This window comes from Silene latifolia, chromosome Y (assembly GCF_048544455.1).
Source record: "Silene latifolia isolate original U9 population chromosome Y, ASM4854445v1, whole genome shotgun sequence".
NCBI lineage: Eukaryota > Viridiplantae > Streptophyta > Magnoliopsida > Caryophyllales > Caryophyllaceae > Silene > Silene latifolia.
The window spans coordinates 259,422,522-259,447,590 of NC_133538.1; the positions used below are offsets into that span (position 1 = coordinate 259,422,522).

At 37.5% G+C, this 25,069-nt stretch overlaps 1 protein-coding gene across 1 annotated transcript; it reads left to right on the forward strand.

Annotated features, from left to right (window-relative positions):
- The first annotated feature begins 10,869 nt into the window (after nt 1–10,869).
- On the forward strand, nt 10,870–22,357 carry LOC141626216 (serine/threonine-protein phosphatase PP2A-2 catalytic subunit-like). Its single transcript, XM_074440151.1, has 6 exons — nt 10,870–11,455; nt 20,005–20,119; nt 20,701–20,809; nt 20,916–20,993; nt 21,398–21,589; nt 21,968–22,357. The coding sequence occupies exons 1-6, from the start codon at nt 11,200–11,202 to the stop codon at nt 22,139–22,141; spliced, it is 924 nt and encodes a 307-aa protein (XP_074296252.1). The 5' UTR covers nt 10,870–11,199; the 3' UTR covers nt 22,142–22,357.
- The last annotated feature ends 2,712 nt before the right edge of the window (nt 22,358–25,069 follow it).

The following is a 25,069-nucleotide window of genomic DNA, read 5'->3' on the forward strand; positions in this document are numbered from 1 at the left end:
TACCGAAGTTAAGAGAGGTATGTCATTCCCAATCAGGAGTATGTCATCAACATACAATATTAGGAAGACAATCTTGCTCCCACTCGACTTGATATATAGACATGGTTCCTCGACCGATCGAGTAAATCCATTTTCTTTTATCACTTGGTCGAAACGATGATTCCAACTCCGAGAAGCTTGCTTAAGTCCATATATGGAACGCTTAAGCTTGCACACTTTCTTAGGATGTTCTGGATCGATGAAACCTTTGGGTTGTACCATGTACAACTCTTCCTCCAAAAAACCGTTTAAGAAGGCGGTTTTCACATCCATCTGCCAAATTTCATAGTCATGAAAAGCGGCAATCGCTAAGATAATCCGAATGGAACGCAGTATGACTACGGGTGCAAAAATTTCATCGTAGTGCAGACCTGGCACTTGGGTGAAACCTTTAGCAACTAGTCGTGCTTTATAGATATCTTGTTGACCTTCCACAGAATGCTTTATCTTGTAAAGCCATTTGCATTGAAGGGGACGAACCTTAGCAGGTAAGTTAACAAGATCCCATACGTTGTTCTCATACATAGAGTCCATCTCGGATTGCATGGCCTCAAGCCATAGCTTTGAGTCGGAACTAGTCATGGCACCTTTATAGGTTGCGAGTTCACTACTCGTTAAGAGTAGAATGTCATCTATGTCATGTTCCTCGACCATACCAATGTATCTGTCTGGAGGAATAGAGACCCTTCCCGACCTCCTAGGTTCCTCAGGAATATTAACCGCAACCGGGATTGAAGGAACTGGTTCCTCCAATGGTTGCTCGGTATTTGGTTCTGGAATCTCCGACAGTTCGAAGGTTCTATTACTCTTTGCATTCTCGAGAAATTCCTTCTCTAAGAATGTCGCACTAGCCACAACAAATACACGTTGTTCGGTTGGCGAATAAAAGTAATGACCAAGTGTTCCTTTAGGATAACCTATAAAGTATGTCTTGACCGATCGCCGGCCGAGCTTATCCTCGTGTCTCCACTTGACATAAGCCTCGCAGCCCCAAACCCGTATAAAGGACAAGTTAGGGACCGTTCCCTTCCATAGTTCATATGGAGTCTTGTCAACCGCTTTAGACGGACTTCGGTTAAGTATTAGAGCGGTGATGTAGAAGAGCATAACCCCACAATGAGTCGGGCAACACGGTGTGACTCATCATGGATCGAACCATATCAAGTAGTGTTCGATTTCTCCGTTCGGACACACCATTCAACCGAGGTGTTCCAGGTGGAGTTAATCGCAAGGCAATCCCCACGATCTTTGAGGTGTTGATCAAACTCGTGAGAAAGATACTCGCCACCACGGTCGATCGCGATGTTTTAATCTTTCTACCCAGTGAGGTTTCGTACCCGATTCGGTATTCCTTGAATTTCTCAAAGGATTCACTTTTGTGCTTCATTAAGTAAACATAGCCATATCTACTTAAATCGTCCGTGAAAGTGATGAAATACCTATAGCCTTCTCGTGCGGTGATTGACATAGGTCCACACACATCCGTATGTATGAGTCCTAATAGGTCGCCAGCGCGCATTCCAACACCTTTGAAGGAAATTCGAGTCATCTTACCAATGAGAAATGATTCACACGTGCCAAATGATTGAAAATCAAAGGCCGAGATAGCTCCATTCTTTATGAGCTGTTTTACGCGTTTCTCATTAATGTGTCCCATACGGCAGTGCCATAGATACGTTTGATCTTTGTCACCAACCTTTAACTTCTTATTCATTACGTGTAATATTTCGGTGGTCTGATCTAAAACATAAATTCCATTCATGGAGACTGCCTTGCCATAAATCATATCGTGTAATGAGAAAATGCAAGTATTATTCTCTATTACAAATGAAAAACCAAGTTTGTCAAGTGCAGAAACTGAAATAATGTTTTTAGAAAGACTGGGTACATAATAGCAGTTATATAAAAATAACTCAAATCCTCTATGAAGCTGGATCACGTATGTTCCCCTCGAGACGGCAGCCACTCGTGCTCCATTCCCGACACGCAGGTCCACCTCACCCTTTACGAGGGGTTCGATGTTTCGGAGCCCCTGCACATGATTACACAGATGAGAACCACAACCAGTATCTAGTACCCAAGTTCCGTAACTTGCGTGGTTAATCTCAATCATATGAATAAAAGTAGAAGAGGAAGAAGACATACCAACAGGTTTAACGCGACCTGCTTTTATGTCCTCATGGTAAACAGGACATGTACGCCTCCAATGCCCAGTCTTGTGGCAGTGACGGCATTCCATGTTTTCGGTCTTGCTCTTTGTCGTGCCTGATGAGTTGCTCGATTCACCAGGCCCACTCTTACCTGATCCCGACTTCTTAAACTTCGGTTTACCTACCGCTAGGTCTGCCTGAGCTTTGCCCTTACCCTTGCCCTTGTTTGACACAACGAGAACATCCTGTTTCAAGCTCCCACTAAACTTCATATCCTTCTCGGTCTGTACGAGTAGGGAGTGTAGTTCATGAGGACTTTTCTTCAAATCATTCATATAGTAATTCGCTCTAAAGAGCGCAAAACCATCGTGGAGTGAATGAAGCATACGGTCAATCACGATGTTCTCGCTGATTTTACAATCAAGCGCCTCCAGTCTCTCGACATTCTCAATCATGCTGAGAATGTGTGGGCTAACCGGTTGGCCCTTCTGGAGTTTCGCATCAAAGAAGCGAGTGGTATGCTCACTTAGTGAGCGTGGTGAAAATCTTGTTTGCACCTTGGGCTATGAAGCATTTCTGCAAATTGGATTCCATTGCAAAAATGAGTACGTTTTTAATCGCACCAGCTTCCATGACGAAATCGTTATACTTGGCGATCTCGTTAGCTCGGCCGTGGGGCTGGGTTTGACGGGATGGGCTCTGTCGGATATTTGAGCTTCCGTCGGCGGCGAGCATTCCGTAATGCCGCCTCCCGGTCATGAAGTTTGATCCATCATTCTTGATCGAGTAGCGATTCATCTGATTCATGAAGATCCTAAGCCAGGACTCACGGTCCAATGTGGCACTTGGCATTGGGTCGTCAGCACGGCCAACCATTTTGTTATTAGCAGTTTAAGTGATCGTGATCTACACTGAAAAAGAAAGGAAAAACAAAACGAAATAAGCAACTCATCGAGGTGATTTAAGTCTATTTAAAATTCATTTTAATCGTGTAGACTCATTGCACTTGCATAATTGATCTCCCTCAAGAATAATACAAGTGATCCCAAGACTCAATTTCCGTAAATTGATAAGCCAACTGTTTAGCTAGTTCTATCGTTAGAACTCTTGGTCGATAGATTTCCGTAAATCCTATCTATAGTCCACCATAATCACAGGATCGTACGAGTGACCATAGTGTTGAGATAAAATAGGTCAATCAGTTCCAACTTACCCGACGTAGAAGGGGTCATATTATGCCTACCGACGAAGAAGGGATTCATTGGAGTTTGACCTATAAAGACTATTCTCAATTTTTGGTTATACGAGGAAGATCCCATCAACTTAGTTTTAATTCATTTTAAGTGAACGAAAAACTAGCATTGCGTGAATGAATTAATTTAGATGATGGCTTATGAAAAAACGTGTGATATCTGTATATCAAAGAAAACTAACGCGTGACCTCTATATGAGTCAGTTTTCATGCAATTATTAGGTGGTTTGGTTTTAGGCGGAATATGATGCAATCTCTCGTTACGATAAAATAAATAAAAGAATGCAAAACGTAAATAAAAATTCCTAGTGTGGCCTATCCTAGTAAAAAGAACATAATACAACTTTGGAATCCACCGTTGGACCCGAGAAGCTTGTCTTGATGTTCCATCTTTGTCCATGCAGCGGGAGTGAGCATCCGATCTCCATCTTTGGTCTTCTCAAAATTACAATTTAAAATTTACAAAATATAAACCTATTTACATTCTAAATTAAAACTGTAATTACAAAAAAAAAAAACCAAAACGGAGATGCGAGATCTCAAAATACAACCAAGACCGTGTTCCATCATTACGGTAACACGTTCTACTAAGGCCACACTAAGTTACAACCGTTTGTAAAAATTAAATACGTAATTAAAACATTCAAGGCATTCAAAATAACGATAAATAAAATGCATCAACTAAAATAAAATTTATTCGTGACATAATTCCGTAATTATGTTAAATTTATCCAAACCACCTTTAATGATTAAAATTATGTGACAAAACCGCTTTAATCAACTTAATTTTAATCCATGATAATCCGTTACTTTAAATCGCTTTAAAATAACTAAATGGTACGTGAGTGAACCGTTTCACTATCAAGCGAGTGCATAAAGTCCGTATTATGCATAGAACATGGCCGAAATAAAAAAATTGAAACACGAAATTTTTTTTTTTTTTTCTTCTTCACGGCTGAACAGTGAATAGTGCAGCAAAAAAAATAAAATTCCAGCAGCTCAAAAAAAACGTGAGCATCAACAAACATCAAAAATCGATTTGATAAAACCAAATTGCAATTTAACCTAATCCGTATAGAATTGAAACTACAATTGATATAACTTTAACATATTGCAATAATTATCGTTTAAAATAACAATATGCAAAGAACAACTTGAAAACAAAACATCGTCCGATCGACAGAAGAATTTTGTCACGGTTTTCAAAAAAAAAAAACAACCGTGTTAAAAAAAAATTTAAAACAGCCGCAATATCATTTGGCCGCACGGTTTTCAATGCACAAATTTATCGATCCAAATTCGTTTGATGAAAATCACAAAGAAAAATTTACGTGGCCTCTCTCTGATACCACTTGTGGGGTAATATCCGTATAAAACTCTTAAATTTTAGGACTATAACGTAAATTTAACATGCGATTTATGGTCATAAACGAAAAACAATAGAGAAACGATAAAGAACAAGAATCAACCTCGGGTCCTTTGAAATTCGGCCTAAGATCAGAAATCAAAGTAGATTTCCTCCTAATCGTTGCACCCAAGACCGTCTGAGACTATGCCCCTTGTGCTAGAAATACTCTCTAATTGACTTGCAATATTGAGAGAGTTGTTGTGAGGTTTTTCGATGTGAGATCTAGAATTTCAGAGGAAATTGCCCCGAAACCCTAATTTCTTTGCAAATGAGATCATTCGGTCACAAAAGGAGAGAAGCTCCCCTTTTGTTGTTTCGGCTGTGGGTTTCAAATGGGAGAGAGTGGGCTTTCACTTTCTCCTTATTTTTTAACTCATGGTCCGACTCGATTTTCGCTAAATGTATATGACGGGATTTTATTATAAATCGTCATCGGTTATCGGTTATTAAAATATCAACTAGTAACATGACTCAGTCGATATATTAATACATGTCCGACAAAGACAATATTGTATAATTAATTCAATATACATCAATTAAATATAATCGTTTATATTCAATTTACGAATTAACCGCTTAATTCGTCTTAGCCATTATTATTTAATCCGTATTAAATAATTATCTCAACATCGCGTTTGACTAATTATTAGTCAATAACTCCGACTAACTGCTTAGTCAACTTAGGCATCAACATGACTGTATTTTCATACCGTCACATCTCTCAAACGTATCCTATAGGTGTGACTTTTAGGGACCAGTTGATCACCGCCATCAGTATGACAATAATGTCAAACTTATCTAGCAAGCCAACCGTTATTGATAAACGTGGACCAACTGATAATAATACAAAAGTATACCCTTTGATCCTTTTAGAGATTTAAATGTTATTTGCACTAACTGTAGAGGACACCAGCCCCAACACGATCATCCGACAATAATTAATCACAATAAAGACTAACAACCATACAAACACAATTCAATCACAAAACTGTACTGAGTAGGAAAACCCTACCTCTAGCGAACCCTCTTATAATCGTAACCAATCACATAAACATGAATACGACACCAACATTGTCACCTACAATAACCAATTAGACTTTATCACGATATATCATTATCATCAACTAAAACCGATGGCGGTAACAACGACTTACCTTGTCAATCTGTCCTACGATGGAGCTTATGACCCGACTTGCCAATCCCGTCCCCACACTGGCCTTCTAGGTAGGGAATATAATTGTAGAAGGGTAAAGGATATAAGAGGAGAGATAAGAGAGAGAGAGCGCCTAACTTTTTGGTTTAGAGAAATGAAGGAAATGAGGAAACCAAAAGATATAAATCTCGGCTCACGAATATAAAAATAACCGCTGGACCATCGACACTCGGTCGAGTGTCCCCCATGACTCGACCGAGTGAGTTGTACTCGGTCGAGTATCTGCCTTACTCGACCGAGTAACCCCTATTAGGTCGAGTAAACTGAATCAAGTCTACAACTAAGTCTATAACTGTCTCCTAAAAATGTTCCTCAAGCATAGTAGGTCTTTCGCAAGGTCCCCTAAAGAGGCGGGTATTACACTTATACTAGTGGTTTTTCCCTTTTATTACCTCTATGAACCCATGACACCCTAGTGCTTCCCTTTGATTGTTTACATCTTGTTATTGTTGTTTTAATTTTATTAGCTTAGTTTAAAATCCAAAACCCATATAATTGTGACACTTGCTTAAATTGAGATAGATAGACTTAGAACCCAAAGCACACCATCCCATGGATCGACTCCGACTTAACCACTTGCTAATGGTTAGTTGGATTGTAAATGTGTTTGATAGAGCGTGACGACTAAGCTCTCTATCAAGGGTTAGCGCAGGGATGACGATGGAGGGTCAGGCATGGTTATAAAGATCGTTGGGGTTGACGCATGTGTGGTTGTCACACTTGCACAAAGTTGTCGTCGAGGATGGCTTATGGGTAGTTGTCGGGGGATGGGACGTTGAGGAAGATGGTGTTTTTCATTAGTTATTATTGTTACGTTGTTATTGTTATTGTTATTATTGTTGTTGTTGTTGGTGGTGGTGATGGTGATGGTGGTGGGGGTGCTGCTACTATTACTATGTAATAATTACAGAATATTTCATATGAGTACTTTAATTATTATTATCGTTGTTGTCGGTTATTATTGTTATCGAATTAGTAAAATTGAAAAATGAAACGAACGAAATTGAATCGAGGTCTAAAACAATTATATAATGTAATTGATAATGTAAAATTAGATAATGACAAGATCCATAATTGTCGAACTATTAACAAATTGCTTAGGTTTTGAGCTAGAGAAGCTGATACAACTTTTTTTTTGTAAGGTAAAGGGTAGGTATGAAATAATCTATCTATATTCTATATAATATAATAAAACACAAATCACAAATATTTTTTTCCCGCCTAAACACTCACCCATATATACTAAACACAACTTTACCAAATTTCATTAGCCCATTAACCAAATGGCCCACTATGATCCTCAAATTAATTTCATAAATTGTTGTATATGACCTATTTTTAACTAAGACTAACTCATTAATATTAGACCCAACAAAGTTACTTAGTAAAATGTAAAATAAATATTTTTCTTTCAATAACCTAATATTTTAATTTGATAACTTAACATATTTGAATATATTAATTTTCATTTTAAGATGTAAAGTTATCAAGATAAAATCGAAAACTTAATATATATTAATGTTTTTGTTTGGTCTTTTTTTTATATGCCATTATTATGTTATTGGACGGTCCTATATGACCTATATGAGAGTTGCTTAAATGATTTATATTAATTCATACCCGTTTAAGATTGACTGTGATATGTTCTGCCATGTTAACAATCATGAATCTCAAACTAATTTTGTACCTATTTCTACATGTCAAATATTGAACACATATAAACTAAATAATAAATTCAACTTAGTCAAATATTGATTATATAAAAACTAAATAATACTCAAAAGTAAAAATTTTCGTTCTTTATTTTCCCATTTTTCCATCAAACTGAATAATTATATAATGAAATGACATGGTTAACCTAAGTGAATTACTAACTTTATTTTTCCTATTTAACTCATATTTTTGTAAAGACTATCCAGATGGGGCTTGCAAACATAATCGTGGAATCGGATTGCATGGTACTAGTGAGCATGTTGAAGTCGAAGAGTTTACCTTTAAACTACTTGGGTAACGTGGGACGGTCGGTTCTAAACTTAGCTTCTTGTTTTAATGTTGTTAAATTTAGTTTTATCAAAAGAGATGGGAATAGAGCGGCTCACTGTCTAGCCCATCTCCTCCCGCTGACATACTCTACTAGAATGTGGGTTGGGATGGTGCCGTACATTGTCTCAGATGTAGTTCTCACCGATTGTTATTTGGCTACCAACAATGAATAAATAAAATGGCACGTTTTCATTTCAAAAAAAAAAAAAAAGAATTTGATGAAGGGGTACAATTTGCGCTCATGTTAGAAATTATCTAATGATATAGACATGAGTGTAATTATAGTGGCTTATGAGTGTTTGGGGAAGAGGTACAAGCCAAGTAGTACACATAATATGAAGAAAAAACACACACATATGGGTCAACTGAGTCGTAATTTCAGGTTTGTAAGAATTTAGGTCAGATTGGGTAGGTTCCAATAATTGCAGGTTCTGGTCATTTTCGAGTATATTATTGTCGAGTCATTCAGTCAGTAATGTGCAACGATAAACATTCGGGTTAGATCAATTATTCAGGTTACGGGTCAAGTTCGAGTTCTCAGTTCGGGTGTCTGGTCGGGTACGAGTCGAATTATTTTGGACGGGTCATTCAGGAGTCAGGCCAGGTTAATTTTGTCGTGTATATGTGTAATTGATTCAAAAGATATAAATATTGAGATTATTACACCGATTCAGTAACATTATTTTACTCTAGACGAAGGAATGGCGTAGCAATATGATGTTTGTTCTTTTGTGTTTGGATATTAATATTCTTTAATATTGATTATCAAGTGAATTTTTTTTACGTGTAGTTTAAACCATTTGTGTAAGATGTTATACATTAAAATAATTATAATATTGTACAATTAAATTAATATAATGTTTTAACAACAAAAGTTTATAAATTTTTTTAGGGTCCTGATTTTCGCAGTACACATTTTACTCAATACAATACACTATTGACAATTTTACCCCTCTCATTTCCACTTCCATTTTCCCTTCTCAAACCTCTCTCTAATGTTTTTCTCTGATGTCAAAATATCAATCATATTAATTCATATCAATTCATCTCAATTTTTTCTCAAATCTCAAATTTAAGTGGTTGATGTCAACATCTCAATTTTTTTCTCAAATCTCATTGTTTGTTGTAGTACGATGGATTGTGTACTACTCTGAGAAAAAAGGAATAAAAAAATAAAAAGACAATATAGTCAATACTCCAAAGCAACGTGTACTACTTCAGAAAGAAAAAGAAAAAAACAAACCCTCGCGGGAGTCCCACCCTCGCGGGCGACCCACTGTCACCGCCATCTCAACCTCGCCGACATCTTAATCTCGCCGCCGGCAACCCATCTTCACTGTCGTCCAAATCCACATAAACGGTTGTACTATATTGACACGGCCAAATACTAACACAATATCGGTCGTCTAACGTCGGCAAACCGCTGGCAGCCGTAATGAACACAAATAAACCCACCATAGTACACATTAATTAAGTTACACCCTAAATCCTTTTAAAAAAGCACAAATTGTTTAATAAGGCGGTCTCATAACATGAGACCAGCCCATAAACTTAAAGCCCAAAATAACATATTGAATAATCCAAACTTCCACCACCTCTTTCACGGCTTCATCCCCATAGCCTTTCATCTCCTTTCTTTCACAATGTCCGACTAACGGCAAGCTGCCCTTAAGCCACCAAATTGACGCCAAAATCATTCGTCTCAAATCACATCCTTACTAATTGGCCTGCACATGAACGCATACCCTTCTCCGATGTCTCCTCCTCGCAAATATTCATCTCAAAAGCTAGAGTTTTGAACTTAAGAAAGTAAGTTGTCAAAGTGCATATCATTAAACAAAAATAACCCTAGTTTATAAAAATAAATCAAAACTTTTAAAACACTAGATTGTCAAACTAAAGTGATAAGGCATCAAACTAACATCTTACTTTGGAAAATTAATGTAAACTCTAAATTTACAATGAAGAAATGAAGGTCTAATTGCCTTAGTATATGAAATTTTCAAATTAACATAGTGAGTTTCAAAGTTAAAATTCTTAGTTATTAAATTAAAGTATTGATAAGAGTAAATGAGTTACAAAACCATAATTCATAGTTTAAAAGCTCAAAGTTATCAAATTAAAGACATGACTATTCAAGTTAAAACAATTAATAGTCAAAAACTAGAAGTTGAGTTTTCATCTTAAAATCTAGTGCTCGTCTAAAATCAAACCCAAACCTGGTTTTTCGAGATCAGCGCCACCGTGGTCGACTGATCAGAGTCGGTGGTTGGGTCGGTCGTTGTAGAGGTGGTGGCCGGTGGGAGCGACGATACTACAACTGGTGGGAGCAGTGGTCCATCGAGGTCGAGAAAGAGTTAAGAGTTGAGGTTTGTGGCTTGCGCTTTATTGTATAGTTTGTCTTGTTGGGCTAATTATCCTATTAGGCTCGTCCTATGGTATAGGACGGTCCTATAGGAGAGTTACTGTTAAAAAAGAAACTAAATTACAAAAAAATATTCAAATTAACAAGTAATATAGGATTAATGAAATAATTATCTGTTCGTCACTTGAATAATCGTTCATAATTGAAGAATTTTATTGTGGTTGAAGATGATTAAGGTTTCAATATTAGGGAGAAGAGAGAGAATTAAGTTTAATGTTTTTTTAGTGAAGGACAAACAAATGAAAAGTTTGGTACAAAAGGTACTGCGAAAATAAATTACGTTTTTTTATATATTCAATTTATATGCTTGTGCAATTTTGCACGAGTGTAAGGTTAATAGGTGATACAACAATTACTCATACGTTTTTTTAAGAACAAAATAAAGCGGGTTCTCCCCCAAAATTCCATTAGAGAGAGAGAGAAATCATTCATCTTTTCCCCCCATTTTCCGTTTCAATGGAATCAATTAATTCCTCCCTTTTTTAATTTACGAACCCTAAAATCCAAAATCAACCTAAAAGAAACCCAATCTTTAATCTTTAATAATTATAATAATTATAATTATACATAATCCCTCCATATGTCAACAGAAAACCCTAACGGAGGGCGTTAAACAAAAATCAATAAAAATAAAATAAAATCTCAGGAAAGGGTAAATCGGATCAAAAGATGCCGTCGTCGCACGGGGATGTAGATCGGCAAATAGAGCAATTAGTGGAATGCAAGGCATTATCGGAGATGGATGTGAAAACATTGTGTGAACAAGCGAGGGCAATATTGGTTGAAGAGTGGAATGTTCAGCCTGTTAAGTGTCCGGTCACCATCTGTGGTGACATTCATGGTCAATTTTATGATCTTATCGAGTTATTTCGTATTGGTGGAAATGCTCCCAATACTAATTATCTTTTCATGGGTGATTATGTAGGTTTGTACCCTTTTCTTCTTCTTCTTTTCGATATACATTTTACTCATTTATTATATTTACATTTTCAGAACATGTTGACTTTTCGCATTATGAAGCTTTGTTAGAACACCCAAGTGCGTAATGGAGGCTTAACCCTAGCATTACCAACACACAGAGGCTGTTTTGAATGACTTGGTTTCATCAAAAATATTACAGTGTTGTAATATTTTGGGTAAATCGATAACCTATACTCCCTCCTATTCTATATTTTCTTCCCCTTTCATTTTTACACAAGAAATAACAAAGTGAATTTGGACCACACAAAACACACTACCCCACATGTCATTGAATTTGGACCACACAAATCATCCCAAAAAAGGAAATAGGGAAGAAAACCCGAATAAGGAAATATGGAAGAAAATATACCAAAAAAGGAAATAGGGAAGAAAACCCGAATAAGGAAATATGGAAGAAAATATAAAATAGGGGAGAGTATCTAACATAAACCAACTTCTTAAAACTTATACCTAAGATAACTCTTTTTTAAAACTTATACGCTTAAATCCTACTTTCTTCCAAACCTAAAGCCAAATATTGAAATAAAACACAAATTGACTATTATGCCCTCACTAATCAACCCACCCACCCTTTCTCTACTACATTCACCCATCAACCTTCATATTTTTTTTTTTTTTGACAACAATGAACCATTATATTAAAGGACGAAGCAATACACAGAGTTAGCCTGTTGCCAGACTTACAGACCAGTAAGGATAAATTACAAACAAAGCACGGATTTCTCGGATGGAATTCCGCACAGTAATTGGGACTGCAAAGTGGTTGCGAAGCTGAGATAGTTTACAACAAGTAACGAAAACAAACAGAACCCAGGCCCACCGAATGGGCGTATTGCATAGCTTGTAACAGAGCTCTAGTCGATGCATCCAGTAATGAATTTGCGCGTAAAATGCGTGAGTCGGAGAAAAGCAAATCAGAACACCGGATGCAGCAGGTGAAGCAACGCGTGCGTGGGGCAGTGCGTGGTGAAACATAGATCGAAAACACTGTTCGTGGAAGGGTTGATTGACCGAGAACAGCAGCAGGCGCATCTATACCATAAAGTGATTTTAGAAGTGGAAAACTCACCTCTGGAAGTCGACTATGTGAGTGCATCAGATCTTGAATAATGCAACATGTAACCACAGGGTCAACCATATTGTTTCGAAAAAGCACTGAGTGGCCTGGAGAACACAGCAGAAGTAAAGCAGCAGCCATTTTCGATCAGATGCCAAAGCTTGGCGATATAGATATGACACAAAATCTGCAATCCAAGAGACGAAAGGAATAGATGGGTTAGCAATGGAGTTAATCCCAAGGGCAGATGCTTTCCAGATATGCTGGGCAAAGACACAGTTCCGAAACAAATGCTCTGCAGATTCAGGGGATGCCCGACATAGTGGACATACGGAGTCGACTGGCACATGTTTTGAAAGCAAATTATCAGCTGTTGGCATAATGTTATGAGCTAACCGCCATAACATAACCGAGTGCTTGGGTGGAATTTCCTTTCTCCAAACGAGCTGCCAAGGAAAGTTATGGACAAACGAGCGAATACATTTGAAGTCGGGAGATTCCGACCATAGGAGGGAATAGCGGACCTAGGCGAGTAAGTGCCATCTTGTATATTTCGAAAAAGGAAGTCATCAAAGTTCGTCGCAGGTGGTTCCAAAGCAATTATTTCCTTTGCACAGGTGGAGATAAAATATCTGAAAACCATAGTAGGATTCCAATCACCCGATTCCAGTAAGAAATCAGTAAGAAATCCGAAAGAGAAGGTACAGAATCCGGAGCTGGAACCGGAGCAGAAACAGATGGCAGAGCACCATTAATCCAACGACTAGACCAAATATCCACCAAATTCCCGTTACCAATCTTCCAACAAATACCACTTTTATTTGCACAGAACTGACCTTGCAAATTCGGACCATATATACGATGGGTGAGAAACGCGAGATTTAGCTAAAGGGATTGGCAAATCGCGGCCATACTTTGGAACCATATATCTTGCCACCAGTGCTGTTGGCTGTGAATGGATACGCCAGAAATTCTTAAGAAGCAAAGCTTGACTGAAGAGGTGTGAATTTTTAAGACCCAGACCTCCATATTCTTTCGGTGCTTAAAGTACACTTTGAGAAACCCGGTGAATAGACTCGCTTATTCCAATCATTAAGCCACGAGAAAGACGCCAAAGCAAGGCGTCTATTTTCGGCATACACCAAGAGGGATAGGGACAACGGAGAAAACATGATTCAGGGAAGCTTGACAAGATGGCGAAATAATGATCAATTTACTTGGTTGGTTTGAGATGAAGAGCGAGACCAGGAAGCAATGCGAGTAATAAGCTTATCAATATAAGGAGAAACATCGAGACCGTTTCCGAGGGAAATCAATAGGAACTCCCAAATAAGTACCAAAAGCAGGCACATGATTTATCTTCAAAATAGAAGTCAGATGCTCTCTGAAGTCCACAGGTGTATTTGGGCTAAATTTAATAAAAGACTTATTAAAATTAACCATTTGACCCGAAGCCACTTCAAAATCCCTGAAAAGATCCCTTAAAGTCTCAAATGCCAGCGGTGTTGCTTTGCGAAAGAAAGAAGAGCGTCATCCGCATAGAACAAATGCGAAAGAGTAGGCGCGTATCTCGAGATCTTAATACCGGTGATGGAGCCAATTTTTTCACTTTGAGTAATCTGGCGAGACAAAACTTCCATACACATTATAAAAAGATAGGAGACAAAGTGGATCCCCCCGCCGAAGACCACAATACGAACGGAAAGATTCCGAGGGTTCTCCATTAATAAGTACCACCGTAAGAGATGGTAGCCACACATTCCCAAATAATGTTTTGCCAGAAAGTGGGGAAACCCATACGTTTCATTATCAGCATTAGGAAAGACCATGAAACACGATCAAAAGCTTTGTTCATATCAAGTTTAAGCACAGCGTAACAGTTTGTACCCTTTGTCGTCTTGTTAATATAGTGAAGCACCTCGTGGGCAATAAGACAGCTGTCAGACATCAGGCGTCCCGGAACAAAAGCTTGCTGAGAGTCGGAAACAATGGAAGGTATCACAAGCTTTAGCCTATTTGCAAGACATTTTGACGCAATTCGGTAAATGACATTGCAAAGACTAATAGGCCGAAACTGAGTGACCATCTCAGGGTGTTCCAGCTTCCAGCTTCGGAATGAGAATAATATGGGTATGATTCCACTCTTTCAACATAACACCAGAATTAAGAAACTGTAAGATGGCTGCAGATACGAGGTGGCCAAAACACTTGATAAAAACGGGGTGTAATCCCATCTGGGCCAGGAGTCTTTGAGCCATCCATACTTCGAATCACTCGAAGAACATCATTCTCAGTAAATGGAGTAGAGAGAAGAGAGCAGTCAGCGGATGAAAGGGATGGAATATCCAGGTCAGCTAGAAAATCTGCAGTAGATTGAAAATCGTGAGCTTGAGCCAAGCGATGATCTCCAACAATAGAACGGAAATGAGAGAGAATCTCTGCTTCAATTGCAGCAGGGTCACTAATCCAGGTTCCGTCAGAAGTGCGAAGTGAAATCAGTCGTTGTTTGGAAGCACGTTGCTTAACACGATTGAATAAAAAACGAGTTGGGAGGCCATCCGTAATCTCTTTTCTTGTCTTAGTCCGCTGAAGCCAGTAACTATGTTGATTTGAGATTAGTTGAAGTTGAGATGATCGCAGATTGTGATATGAAAGGGCAGCAGCAGAGTCCAAAAGAGATGCCGAAGCAAGTTGAAGCTCATTCTCGACTGACGACCAATTTATACCGTAGCACATGCGATGTCGAATAACCCAATTCATAACAGCAAATCGAGCAGCTGCTAGCTTGCGGGAAAGCACATATGAAGTGGATCCACAAAAAGGAGTATTCCAAGCATTAGAAACAAGTTCTAAAACTTCGTAGTCAAGACACCGATTATCAAGACGGTATGGGCGATTGCGCGATTTCGGTTGTGGTAGAAAACGTAACAAAATTGGCGAATGGTCGGAAATAAGAATAGGTAGATGCAAAAAACCGAAGTAGCGGAAAAAGATCCAACCGGTCTTGAGTTGCGTATGACCGGTCTAGACGTTCCATAATACAATGTCCATCAACTTGTCCATTCATCCAAGTAAAACGAGGGCCAAAGAATGGAATATCCACAAGACTATTCTGAAATTTCCACGCAGTAAACTCAGCTTGGCCCCTAATTGTTAAAGAACCGCCCAATTTGTCCGAATGTAATTCCACTTGATTGAAATCCCCAATAACCAGAAACGGAGAACAACCAGAGATCACATTAGAAATATTATCCCATAACATAGACCTATATTGGAAAACAGGTTCCCCGTACAGGAACATTACATACAAACCACTAAAAACACCTTGATATACATTAATGCCCAATTTACAAAAAATAAAACGAGGGCAACTACTTATAACTTGTATATCTACAGAATTATCCCAGTACAAAAGAAGACCACCACTACGACCAGTAGAGTCCACCCCACAGTAGTTAGGAAATCCAAGATGGCGAGTCTTCATAACAGCTATATCAACAGTAGTATGGGTCTCTTGCAAAAACAAAATCAGCGGATGATATTTAAGGACACTTTGATGTAGATACGGAATTGTAGGATCATCCGCTTCACCAAATCCCCTACAATTCCAACGAAAGGTAGTCATTGGTACCCCGGTGGTGACTTAAGGTCCACCACCTGACCTATAAACACCCTCCCATCTTCATCGCTGACAGGAGACAGGAAAAGAGACGAAAACACAGTTAGCGACGAACCAAGGAAATCCCAAATATGAGAATACGAACATTTGAAACGCTTCAAAGGCTGATAACCCAGGTCCATACCCGTGCTTGGACACTTGCGTTTATGTGAACCAACAAAAGAAAAAGAGTCGTCCAAATCAGGTGGCTTATGCTTCGTATAGACAAAAGGAGTGCTCTAGCTCCAACAACAGACCAAAAGGAGGAATCGCATGTCAAATTCAAAAACTTTGATCTACATGAATGCTTAAAACACGGTTTACTTAAACAATTAAGCTCAGAGCGTACCTTCCTCTTAAAAACAAACTTCAATTTCTTCCCAGACGAGTCCATAGGAGAGGGGCTATAACCAGTCCCAGAACAACTCCCAGCAGCCAGAGAGTCACGAAAAAGGATACCCACATCAACCTGTCTTGGTGGTGTAGCTGGTTCAGGCAACCCAAGGTCCATGATAGGCTCCATGTCCACCTCAGGAGCTGTCATTCGAAAAGCAGGGGATATAGGACCTGCAGATGTTGAAGCTCCAGTTGGCTTAGAAGCAGAGCGGACCAAAGGATGAGCTTCCAGCAGAACTTCGCGAGACTCGTCTTCATGAACCATCACATCAGGTGCAGGCACTGCAAAAGGAGCCTCCTCATCTCCTCCATTGTCAGATGAAGAAGAAGAGAACGAAACACCGGTGAATCTCCCCCGAATCAACTTGAGGGGAGTCATCGTGGTCCCAATATCGATCTTAGAAGTCAAGTATTTAACCCGCGAAGGCAAACCCATAATTTCAGGTGTATAAAACCTTGAGCCAGGTGGTCCATGAAGCACCGTCAACCCCCTGGCACTAAGCTCCTCTAGGCGTGCATGAATACGACGCGCACCCTGAAATTTCCCAGAAGGACAGTATGATACACGATGTCCCACTTCACCACATGTTTTACAAAACCTGAAAACTCCCTCATAAGAAAACGCTATCCACTGTTGCTCCCTATCACTAATAGCCAGAAAGCAGCCTGCGATCAAAGGTTTGGAAAGGTCCACCCAAACCTTCACACGAACAAAACTACGAGAAGGAGTTAAAGAATTAACCACCTCCTCCTCACAAATGTCCCCCACATGGGACAAGAGGAAAGCAGCAACAGAGGAATGCATCAGATGAAAAGGGAGATGGAGAACACGCACCCAAACAGGGACAATATGAAACAACATATTGTCCGGAAAGGTAGTAGCAGAGCATGGACGGAGAACCATCAAACAGCCATCAATATTGACAGTCTGACGTTCTCTGAAGTAATGGTAATCAACCATAGAAGAAAACGAGAACAAGTAATAAGGTTTCATGGGTCGAATAGAAATCGACCCATTTAACCTCCAATGGATGCCAATTTGGTGCAAAATCCGGTCCACAGCCAGATAACGTTGATCAATAAAACGGGTGGTGAGAACGCGGTTAAAATCCAAACCCGTGAGATCAGCACATAAATATGGAGGTAATTTTATACTCACACCAGCACGACAAAGGGCAGTGGTGGAGGAAGAGGCCATATTTGTGAATGGTTATATAAGTGAACTGAGAGAGAGACCTGGGTAATTAAAAAACTGTAGACGCTAATTTATAGTAGATTTCAGGAACATAAAAGTGGCCGGAGAGACACGTGGCAGCAACACAACGAAGCAGACACACGTGTTCTGACGCAGGGCAGCAGATGACAGATCATGGCGACAATCAGAAGTGGGGAGTTTGGACCCATCAACCTTCATATTCATCACAAATTAAACTCCACCACCATCAATGTAATCCACCCTGACCCATGTCCGCAGCGCCATCTACCCCGGTATTGCTGCCCCAATTTGTCCTCCCTTTTACACCAACCACCCACAAATCTACAACCCCTAAACCCACAACCCCCAACGCCCACCTACACCAGAATTCGCGGATTTAGGCATGATTTTCAGCGTAAATCGTCAAATCAGCAAAAAAAATATCTTCAAATCTTGAATTAACTTCAACAAATTGTTGAATCAGCAAGAAGAATCTTCACTTATTGAAGATTATGCTTCAAATAGTCAAAAGAATGAATCCAGATATTAAGAATGTTCTTGTAAAAAACATGCTTCGGAAAAGAAATTGAAATCAATTATGATTTCGAAAAAAAAAACGCAATTGAACTGTTTTCAGTTTTTTACAAATTGTGCGGAATTAAAAACGAAATTAGGCTCGATACCATGAAGAGTTATGTGAACTCCATTAATGGAGGAGAAAAGCTAGAGATAGTAGCTTAAACAAGAAGCTAAATAAAGTGGTCTTATTCTATTATTCTGGAAAGTTCTCTCTGGTTTTATATGTACAACCTAACTTCTATATATACCACACATAATTAGTAAAGTAGACAACTAGTACACCTAATATACCTACATAATGGCTTAAGGTAGTGGAAAATGGTGGTGATAGGTTGGGCAAAGTGGGTAGTAAGGGTCGTCGTTGGGAGGGCGGCAGTGGGACTGCGACAATGGCACCAATGGAGGTATTGATGGTTTTTGGTGGTGGTAATGGTTGATGTGTGGGTTAATGGGTAGGGGAAGAGTGATGATGTTTATTTAGTAAGGGCAAATTCGTCAATTTATGACTTTTTTGGAGAATTGGTATTATGTTTGGAAAAAATTAGGATTATAGGTATAAGTTTTCAAAAAAAAATTCTTAGGTATAAGTTTTTAAAAATGGTAATATACTAGGTATAAGTATACCCTAATATTTTTATTATTTGGGAGGAAAGGAGGAAATTTGTAATCTTGTAGATCTAGGGTGTATGTCTTGGGATGGACTTGCATTTTTTTCGTCCGTGTGACAGAAATTTGTATAGAGGCTGATGTTTCTAAGGATTTACCAATTTTTTTCTCAAGGGGAAGATTACTTATTTCAGCGTAATTTAGGAGGTTTTAGTGGCAAAGAAAATATTGTTGCCAACTTTAGTGTGAGGAGAAAGAGGATGAATTTAAGCATAGTTAAGGGAAGTTATTGTACTTAATAAGATGAATGAGATTGTTGGGGTGAAATAACTGATTTGATGTTCTAAGTTGATCTCTTTAAGCATTATTTGTGGGTTGTTTTCTGAATTGGGCATGCAAAAATGTGGAAGGAATAGAAGTCAATGGCATTTCAAGTTTTCAGTTGATTGAATTCTGTTACGACTTAATCTTTCTGAAGTGAACGGTTTGCTTTGATTTGGGGTAGTAACAATTTCATTCATGGTCGTCCGCTTTTGTTTGAGTAAGATGAAGGATTGGATATTTGGAAATTGTAGGCGGTCTTCTAAATTGCAAGGTTTTTGGAGTTTGGGATAAAGAAGAGTGTAGGAGAGCGAGTGATGAAGAGGAGTGGTGTTGCTAAAGTTGCTTGTTTTTGGAGTTTGCTAAGGGAAGTTGGGTCCTGGAAAGACTGAAATGTGTGTTTTTTTAGCCAAGGAACGTAGGAGCTGTAAATTCTAGAATGTGCTTAGGTTAGAATTATTCTTTCTTTGAAACTCGAGGAGCATTTTGAATGCTGAGTGACCTTTTTTACTCGTAACTTAATTGCGTTGAATTGTGACAGTCCTTTACTTGCTTGTGTTTTCTTTGCTCAATCAGAATAGGCAAAATGGGAAACACTTGTGTGGGTTATCAAGAGATTAACTGATTGCTTTGTTCATCTCTCTTTCTGACACAATTGCTTCATGTCTTTTGTTTTCTCAGATCGTGGATATTATTCAGTTGAGACTGTCACCCTTCTGGTTGCCTTGAAGGTTCGATATAGGGACAGGATTACAATCCTTCGAGGAAACCATGAAAGCCGTCAAATAACTCAAGTGTAGGGCACTGGTGCTTTCATCTGAGGATCAATCATTCGCTATTTATATTCTGGCTTCATTAAGTAATTCATAAATCGCTTAGCATGCTATTATATGGGCTATGTATTTATTTGTCTGTAATCATTTAGCTTATTTGCAGCTAGCAGCTACATGGGAAGTCCTTTATCTGTAGTTACTTGCGAAAATCTTTTTGTCCTATACTATTCTTGTGCATCTGTCTGCTTTTATTTTATATGTTTTAACTACTGTTAGTCTGTTACTAATGTTTATCTTCAAACTTTTTGTTTATTTGATTAATTTTCATTTTAGTCTCTTTATATCAAATAATTTTGCTACTTTGGTTTTGGTGCGGTTGTGTTGCATACGTCAACGGCAGAAAATTTAATTTAAGCCTGTTCTTTTTTATTTATTCTGGATTTTAACTTCTTTCAACTTCCATGATCATTGTAGTAACTACTAAAGAGAACTTGGATTCTTGGAATATAAGTGAAAACTTTGAGTTAGCCTAAACTATGCTATTCCTGTAGCTAATTTATTTACTCACTCCAAGCATCTAATGAATTTGTAATTGAACTTTCAGATATGGTTTCTATGATGAATGCTTAAGGAAATATGGGAATGCAAATGTCTGGAAACACTTTACTGATCTTTTTGATTATCTACCTCTGACAGCTCTTATTGAGAGTCAGGTAGGAATTGCAAAATGTAGATGATTTCTGATTTTCTGGTTACTCTTTTGGGATGAGATTGTGAAAAATGTGACTTAAGTTTTTCACTGTTTTTCACCGATAATAGATATTCTGCTTGCATGGAGGCCTTTCACCTTCTTTAGATACACTGGACAATATCCGTGCCCTTGATCGTATACAAGAGGTTTGTCTGAATTTCATAACTTGTACTAACTTTTTAAAGCGAAAACAATTGTGTCCGCTAATGTCTCTTGTGAACATCACTGTCTAGACGTTGTATAGGACAGTCACATCAGGAAGACCAGCCCATTAATAGTTAATTCCAATTAAAAACTCCTTGAATATATATTTACTTACATGCAGTTGTAATCTTTGACATCAAGGATAATTAAGTATAGGTCCGTCGATATTAGAAGATATCAACTATTTTTGTTTTGGCCATCCCCCTTTTGGGCTGTTCTCATACTACAGGAAAGTCTCATATAAGATTATAGTTCTCATGAGCCCTGGCATTTGCGTTTTTATCCGGGTGCATTTTTCGAAGCCAGCAGCATTTATTTACATTTTGTGTCCTGTGATTGTGAGCAGGTTCCCCACGAAGGACCTATGTGTGACTTGTTATGGTCGGATCCTGATGATCGTTGTGGCTGGGGAATTTCACCTCGTGGAGCCGGCTATACTTTTGGGCAGGATATAACAGCCAACTTCAACCACACTAATGGGCTTACTCTAATTTCTAGAGCCCACCAGCTTGTGATGGAAGGTTTCAATTGGGGTCAGGTTTGTAAAATCTTACATCATGACAACATAAATTTTGCGCTACGTATTTGACAGTTGAGTTTCTGATGTGTCGACTAACATATACTTTTGTGAAACTGACTTGCATTAGCATTAGTATAAGCACCTAAAGCCAAAAAATTAGTAAACAATGATAACTAGTACGGACTCTACATAGTGCATGTTCACCCAGCACTTTTTTGTTGCTAGTTTTTTTTTTCAACTATGTCGACTAACTATATTATTTTTTTTTTTTTTTGAGGAAAACTTAATTATATTATTTTGAAATTGCAATATAAGTGACTTTTTGTCGACTAACTATTATTTTGAAATTGCAATGTAAGAGACTTTTTGTCGACTAATTAAAATGCAACTTTACAGGACAAAAATGTAGTGACAGTTTTTAGCGCTCCCAACTACTGTTACCGGTGTGGGAATATGGCGGCTATTCTTGAGATCGGAGAGAACATGGAACAGAATTTTCTCCAATTTGACCCTGCACCCCGGCAGATTGAGCCTGATACCACTCGGAAGACTCCAGACTATTTTTTGTGATTTATATCATCTGTTTGTAATACTATTATATCCTCATCTGGATGTAGATTTCGTTTTGGTTGTTTGAGGATCTGTAGCGGCATCATTTTTTGCTTTGATTTTAAAGATGCCCACTGAAGGTTACATTAGTTTCTTTGTATATTTCCCGCATCATTGGCTAGAAACATTCGAGTATTTATGGAGTAACTTTTACTAATCAACAAGTTGCAAGGGTAATGGATTCCTGGCCCCATTTTTTACCAACGTCTTCCCATTAGGCCCTGTTCTTTCTGGTTTTTTAAAGCTGAAAACTGAACTGAACTGAATGGAGTTGAGCTGAACTGAACTGAATGGAGTTGAACTGAACTGAATCGAGCTGAGCTGAACTGAATTGAACTGAATAGAGTTGAGCTGAACTGAATAAAGCTGAATTGAGCTGAAATAATTATATTAATAATAATAATATTTAATATTATTGTTATTATTAACTATATTATTAATAATAATAATAATAATAATAATAATAATATTCATATTATAATACTAATATTAATATTTATAGGAAAAAAATTATAATATTATATATGTATAATCATAAATTATAATAATGAAAAAATAGTAATTTTTAATAATAATATTCTTAATAACAATAATAAATAATAATGTCAATATTAATAATGATTTTGGTAAAAATAATTGTTTCGATTAAAAACACTCAAGTAAGCGTTGCTCGAATTCGGGTCGGGTCAACGCGCTCCTTTCAGATGGCACATCGAGCCTATGCTTGCTCTCTTCGGATGGATCTTGCATGCGTTACAAACAGGGCCTCAGAGGGTTCGCAAGAGGTCCTTCTCTGATGCCTTATGGTATTGATGGATAGTCGGGACCTTGCTTGAAGCTTAGGTCTTCGTGCCCTCTCATAGTAGCTCGAGTAGTCTTACTTCTAGAGAGAGGAAGTTGTTGGTGAGAAGTATTTTACCATTGATTGGTGAATAATGAGGTATTTATAGTTTTCTATGTGTACCTCAAATGATGGCTTGTCAAGCATGGTTACCAAACTCGCTATGAATACGCCTTACCTATTCGCGAATCGTTTATAGAAAATGTGTTATATGTATTTTCAGTAATCAACTTGATAGAAGTCGCTTTTAACGATTCGTGATTCGTAGGATACCAATTCAAGCGAATCCGTAACCATGTTGGCAAGTGTGTTGACTTGTATGATCCCGTATTGGCTAGTGAGTCAAGTCGGTTGGGCGTGCCCCATCAATAATATTTATAATAAATGTTATTAATTTTAATAATAATACCAATAATAATTATAACAACAACAACAACAACAATAATAATAATAATATTAACATTAATAACATTATTATTCATTTTAACAATAACAATAATAATAATAACAACAACAACAATAATATTAACATTAAGAACATTATTATTCATTTTAATAATAATATTCATAATAATAATGATAATAGTAATTATAATAAATAAATTATTATCAACAATATTATTAATTATAATAATAATAAAGAATAAAAAATAAAAAATAAAGAATAATAATATTTAAAAAATAGTGTTATTGATAATAAAATTAGTAATAATTATTAAATTTAAGATGAGTAAAATTTGAAATGAAATTTGAACTTAATGGAGTTGAATCAACTTAATCAATGGAGTGAATTTAATCGAACTAAATGGAGTCAATTGAATCGAATCGAAGTGAATCGAATCGAATAGAGTGAAATTGAATCGAGGTGGGGTGAAAATAAGCCAGAAAGAACTGTTATAGTTACTGTGATACAAATTCTTTTGCTACAATGAAATATGACAAATTTTATAATATTAGACTGACCTAAGACTCCTAAAGTTTTAGTAAAACTGTTATGATTTTTGTCTTTGGCATAGACACCAAGATTTTCTTTTTTCAATTGGTCTCACTTGTGACGGGTTACCATTTGTGACGGATATTTTGTGAGATAAAATGGTAACAAAATGGGTTAGTGGAGAAAGGGGGCCACATGAATAGTGTTGTAGAGAGAGAAAAAGTGGGTACATTGTGAGGTAAAATGGTATCCGTCTTCAGCTTGTGACGGATATGTCATGTCTTCAATGAGAATTTGTGTTCTTTTTTATAGACACCCATATTGTTTTATCTAAATGATTTTCAGGTATACCTGGTGGTAGAAGACTTTTCTTTCTTGTTATATAACTCTGTGAAGTTAGATTATTAAATAAATTTATCATATTAAATTAGATTCTATTTATATTTTGATGACATATTTAAATATAAGAATCTTTATATTTTCTTAATATTTCTTTTTATATTTAAAAAATTAGCATTTTCTTTCTAAATCTTTTAAGGATTTAGTCCGCCTAAGCTTAGCCATTTCTGGTTCTATAGTTATTGACGTGAACCTGCCCTCTGACCTGGTGTTACATCGCTATAGTAAGTGGGAAGATTTATATGTCCTAAAGGGCATGAATATTTGGGGGTCACAAATTTTTGTGTCTTCCGAAAATTTGAGTGCGGCACCGTGATTTTGTTCAAAGGGCAAGTTAGAAATAACCGCTGTGATTTTGTGAAGGGTTTATGTGATTTCAGTTTCGGGTTGTACAACAGTTTTAAGCACGACTAACTGCATGGACGAGTGTGCTAGACCTCTTGTTAGTTTTCCCTTCCAAAACTAGAGAAGCCTATTAATCTCAGAACTCTTTACCGTTGCTGATCTGCTATCCTCTCTCTTTTATCCAAACTAGTTCTGGACTTTTCAGTATGTATTTCGAAACAAGCTACTTATAAAGTACCGAGTATCATAGATAGCAATAAGGCAGTATATTACATGGTAAAATGTACTCAGTAGTTCGTTTGGGTGAATTATCTAAGAGATGTATACAATTCATTTTAAAGAGGCACTTCCTCCTATTCAATAAAACATA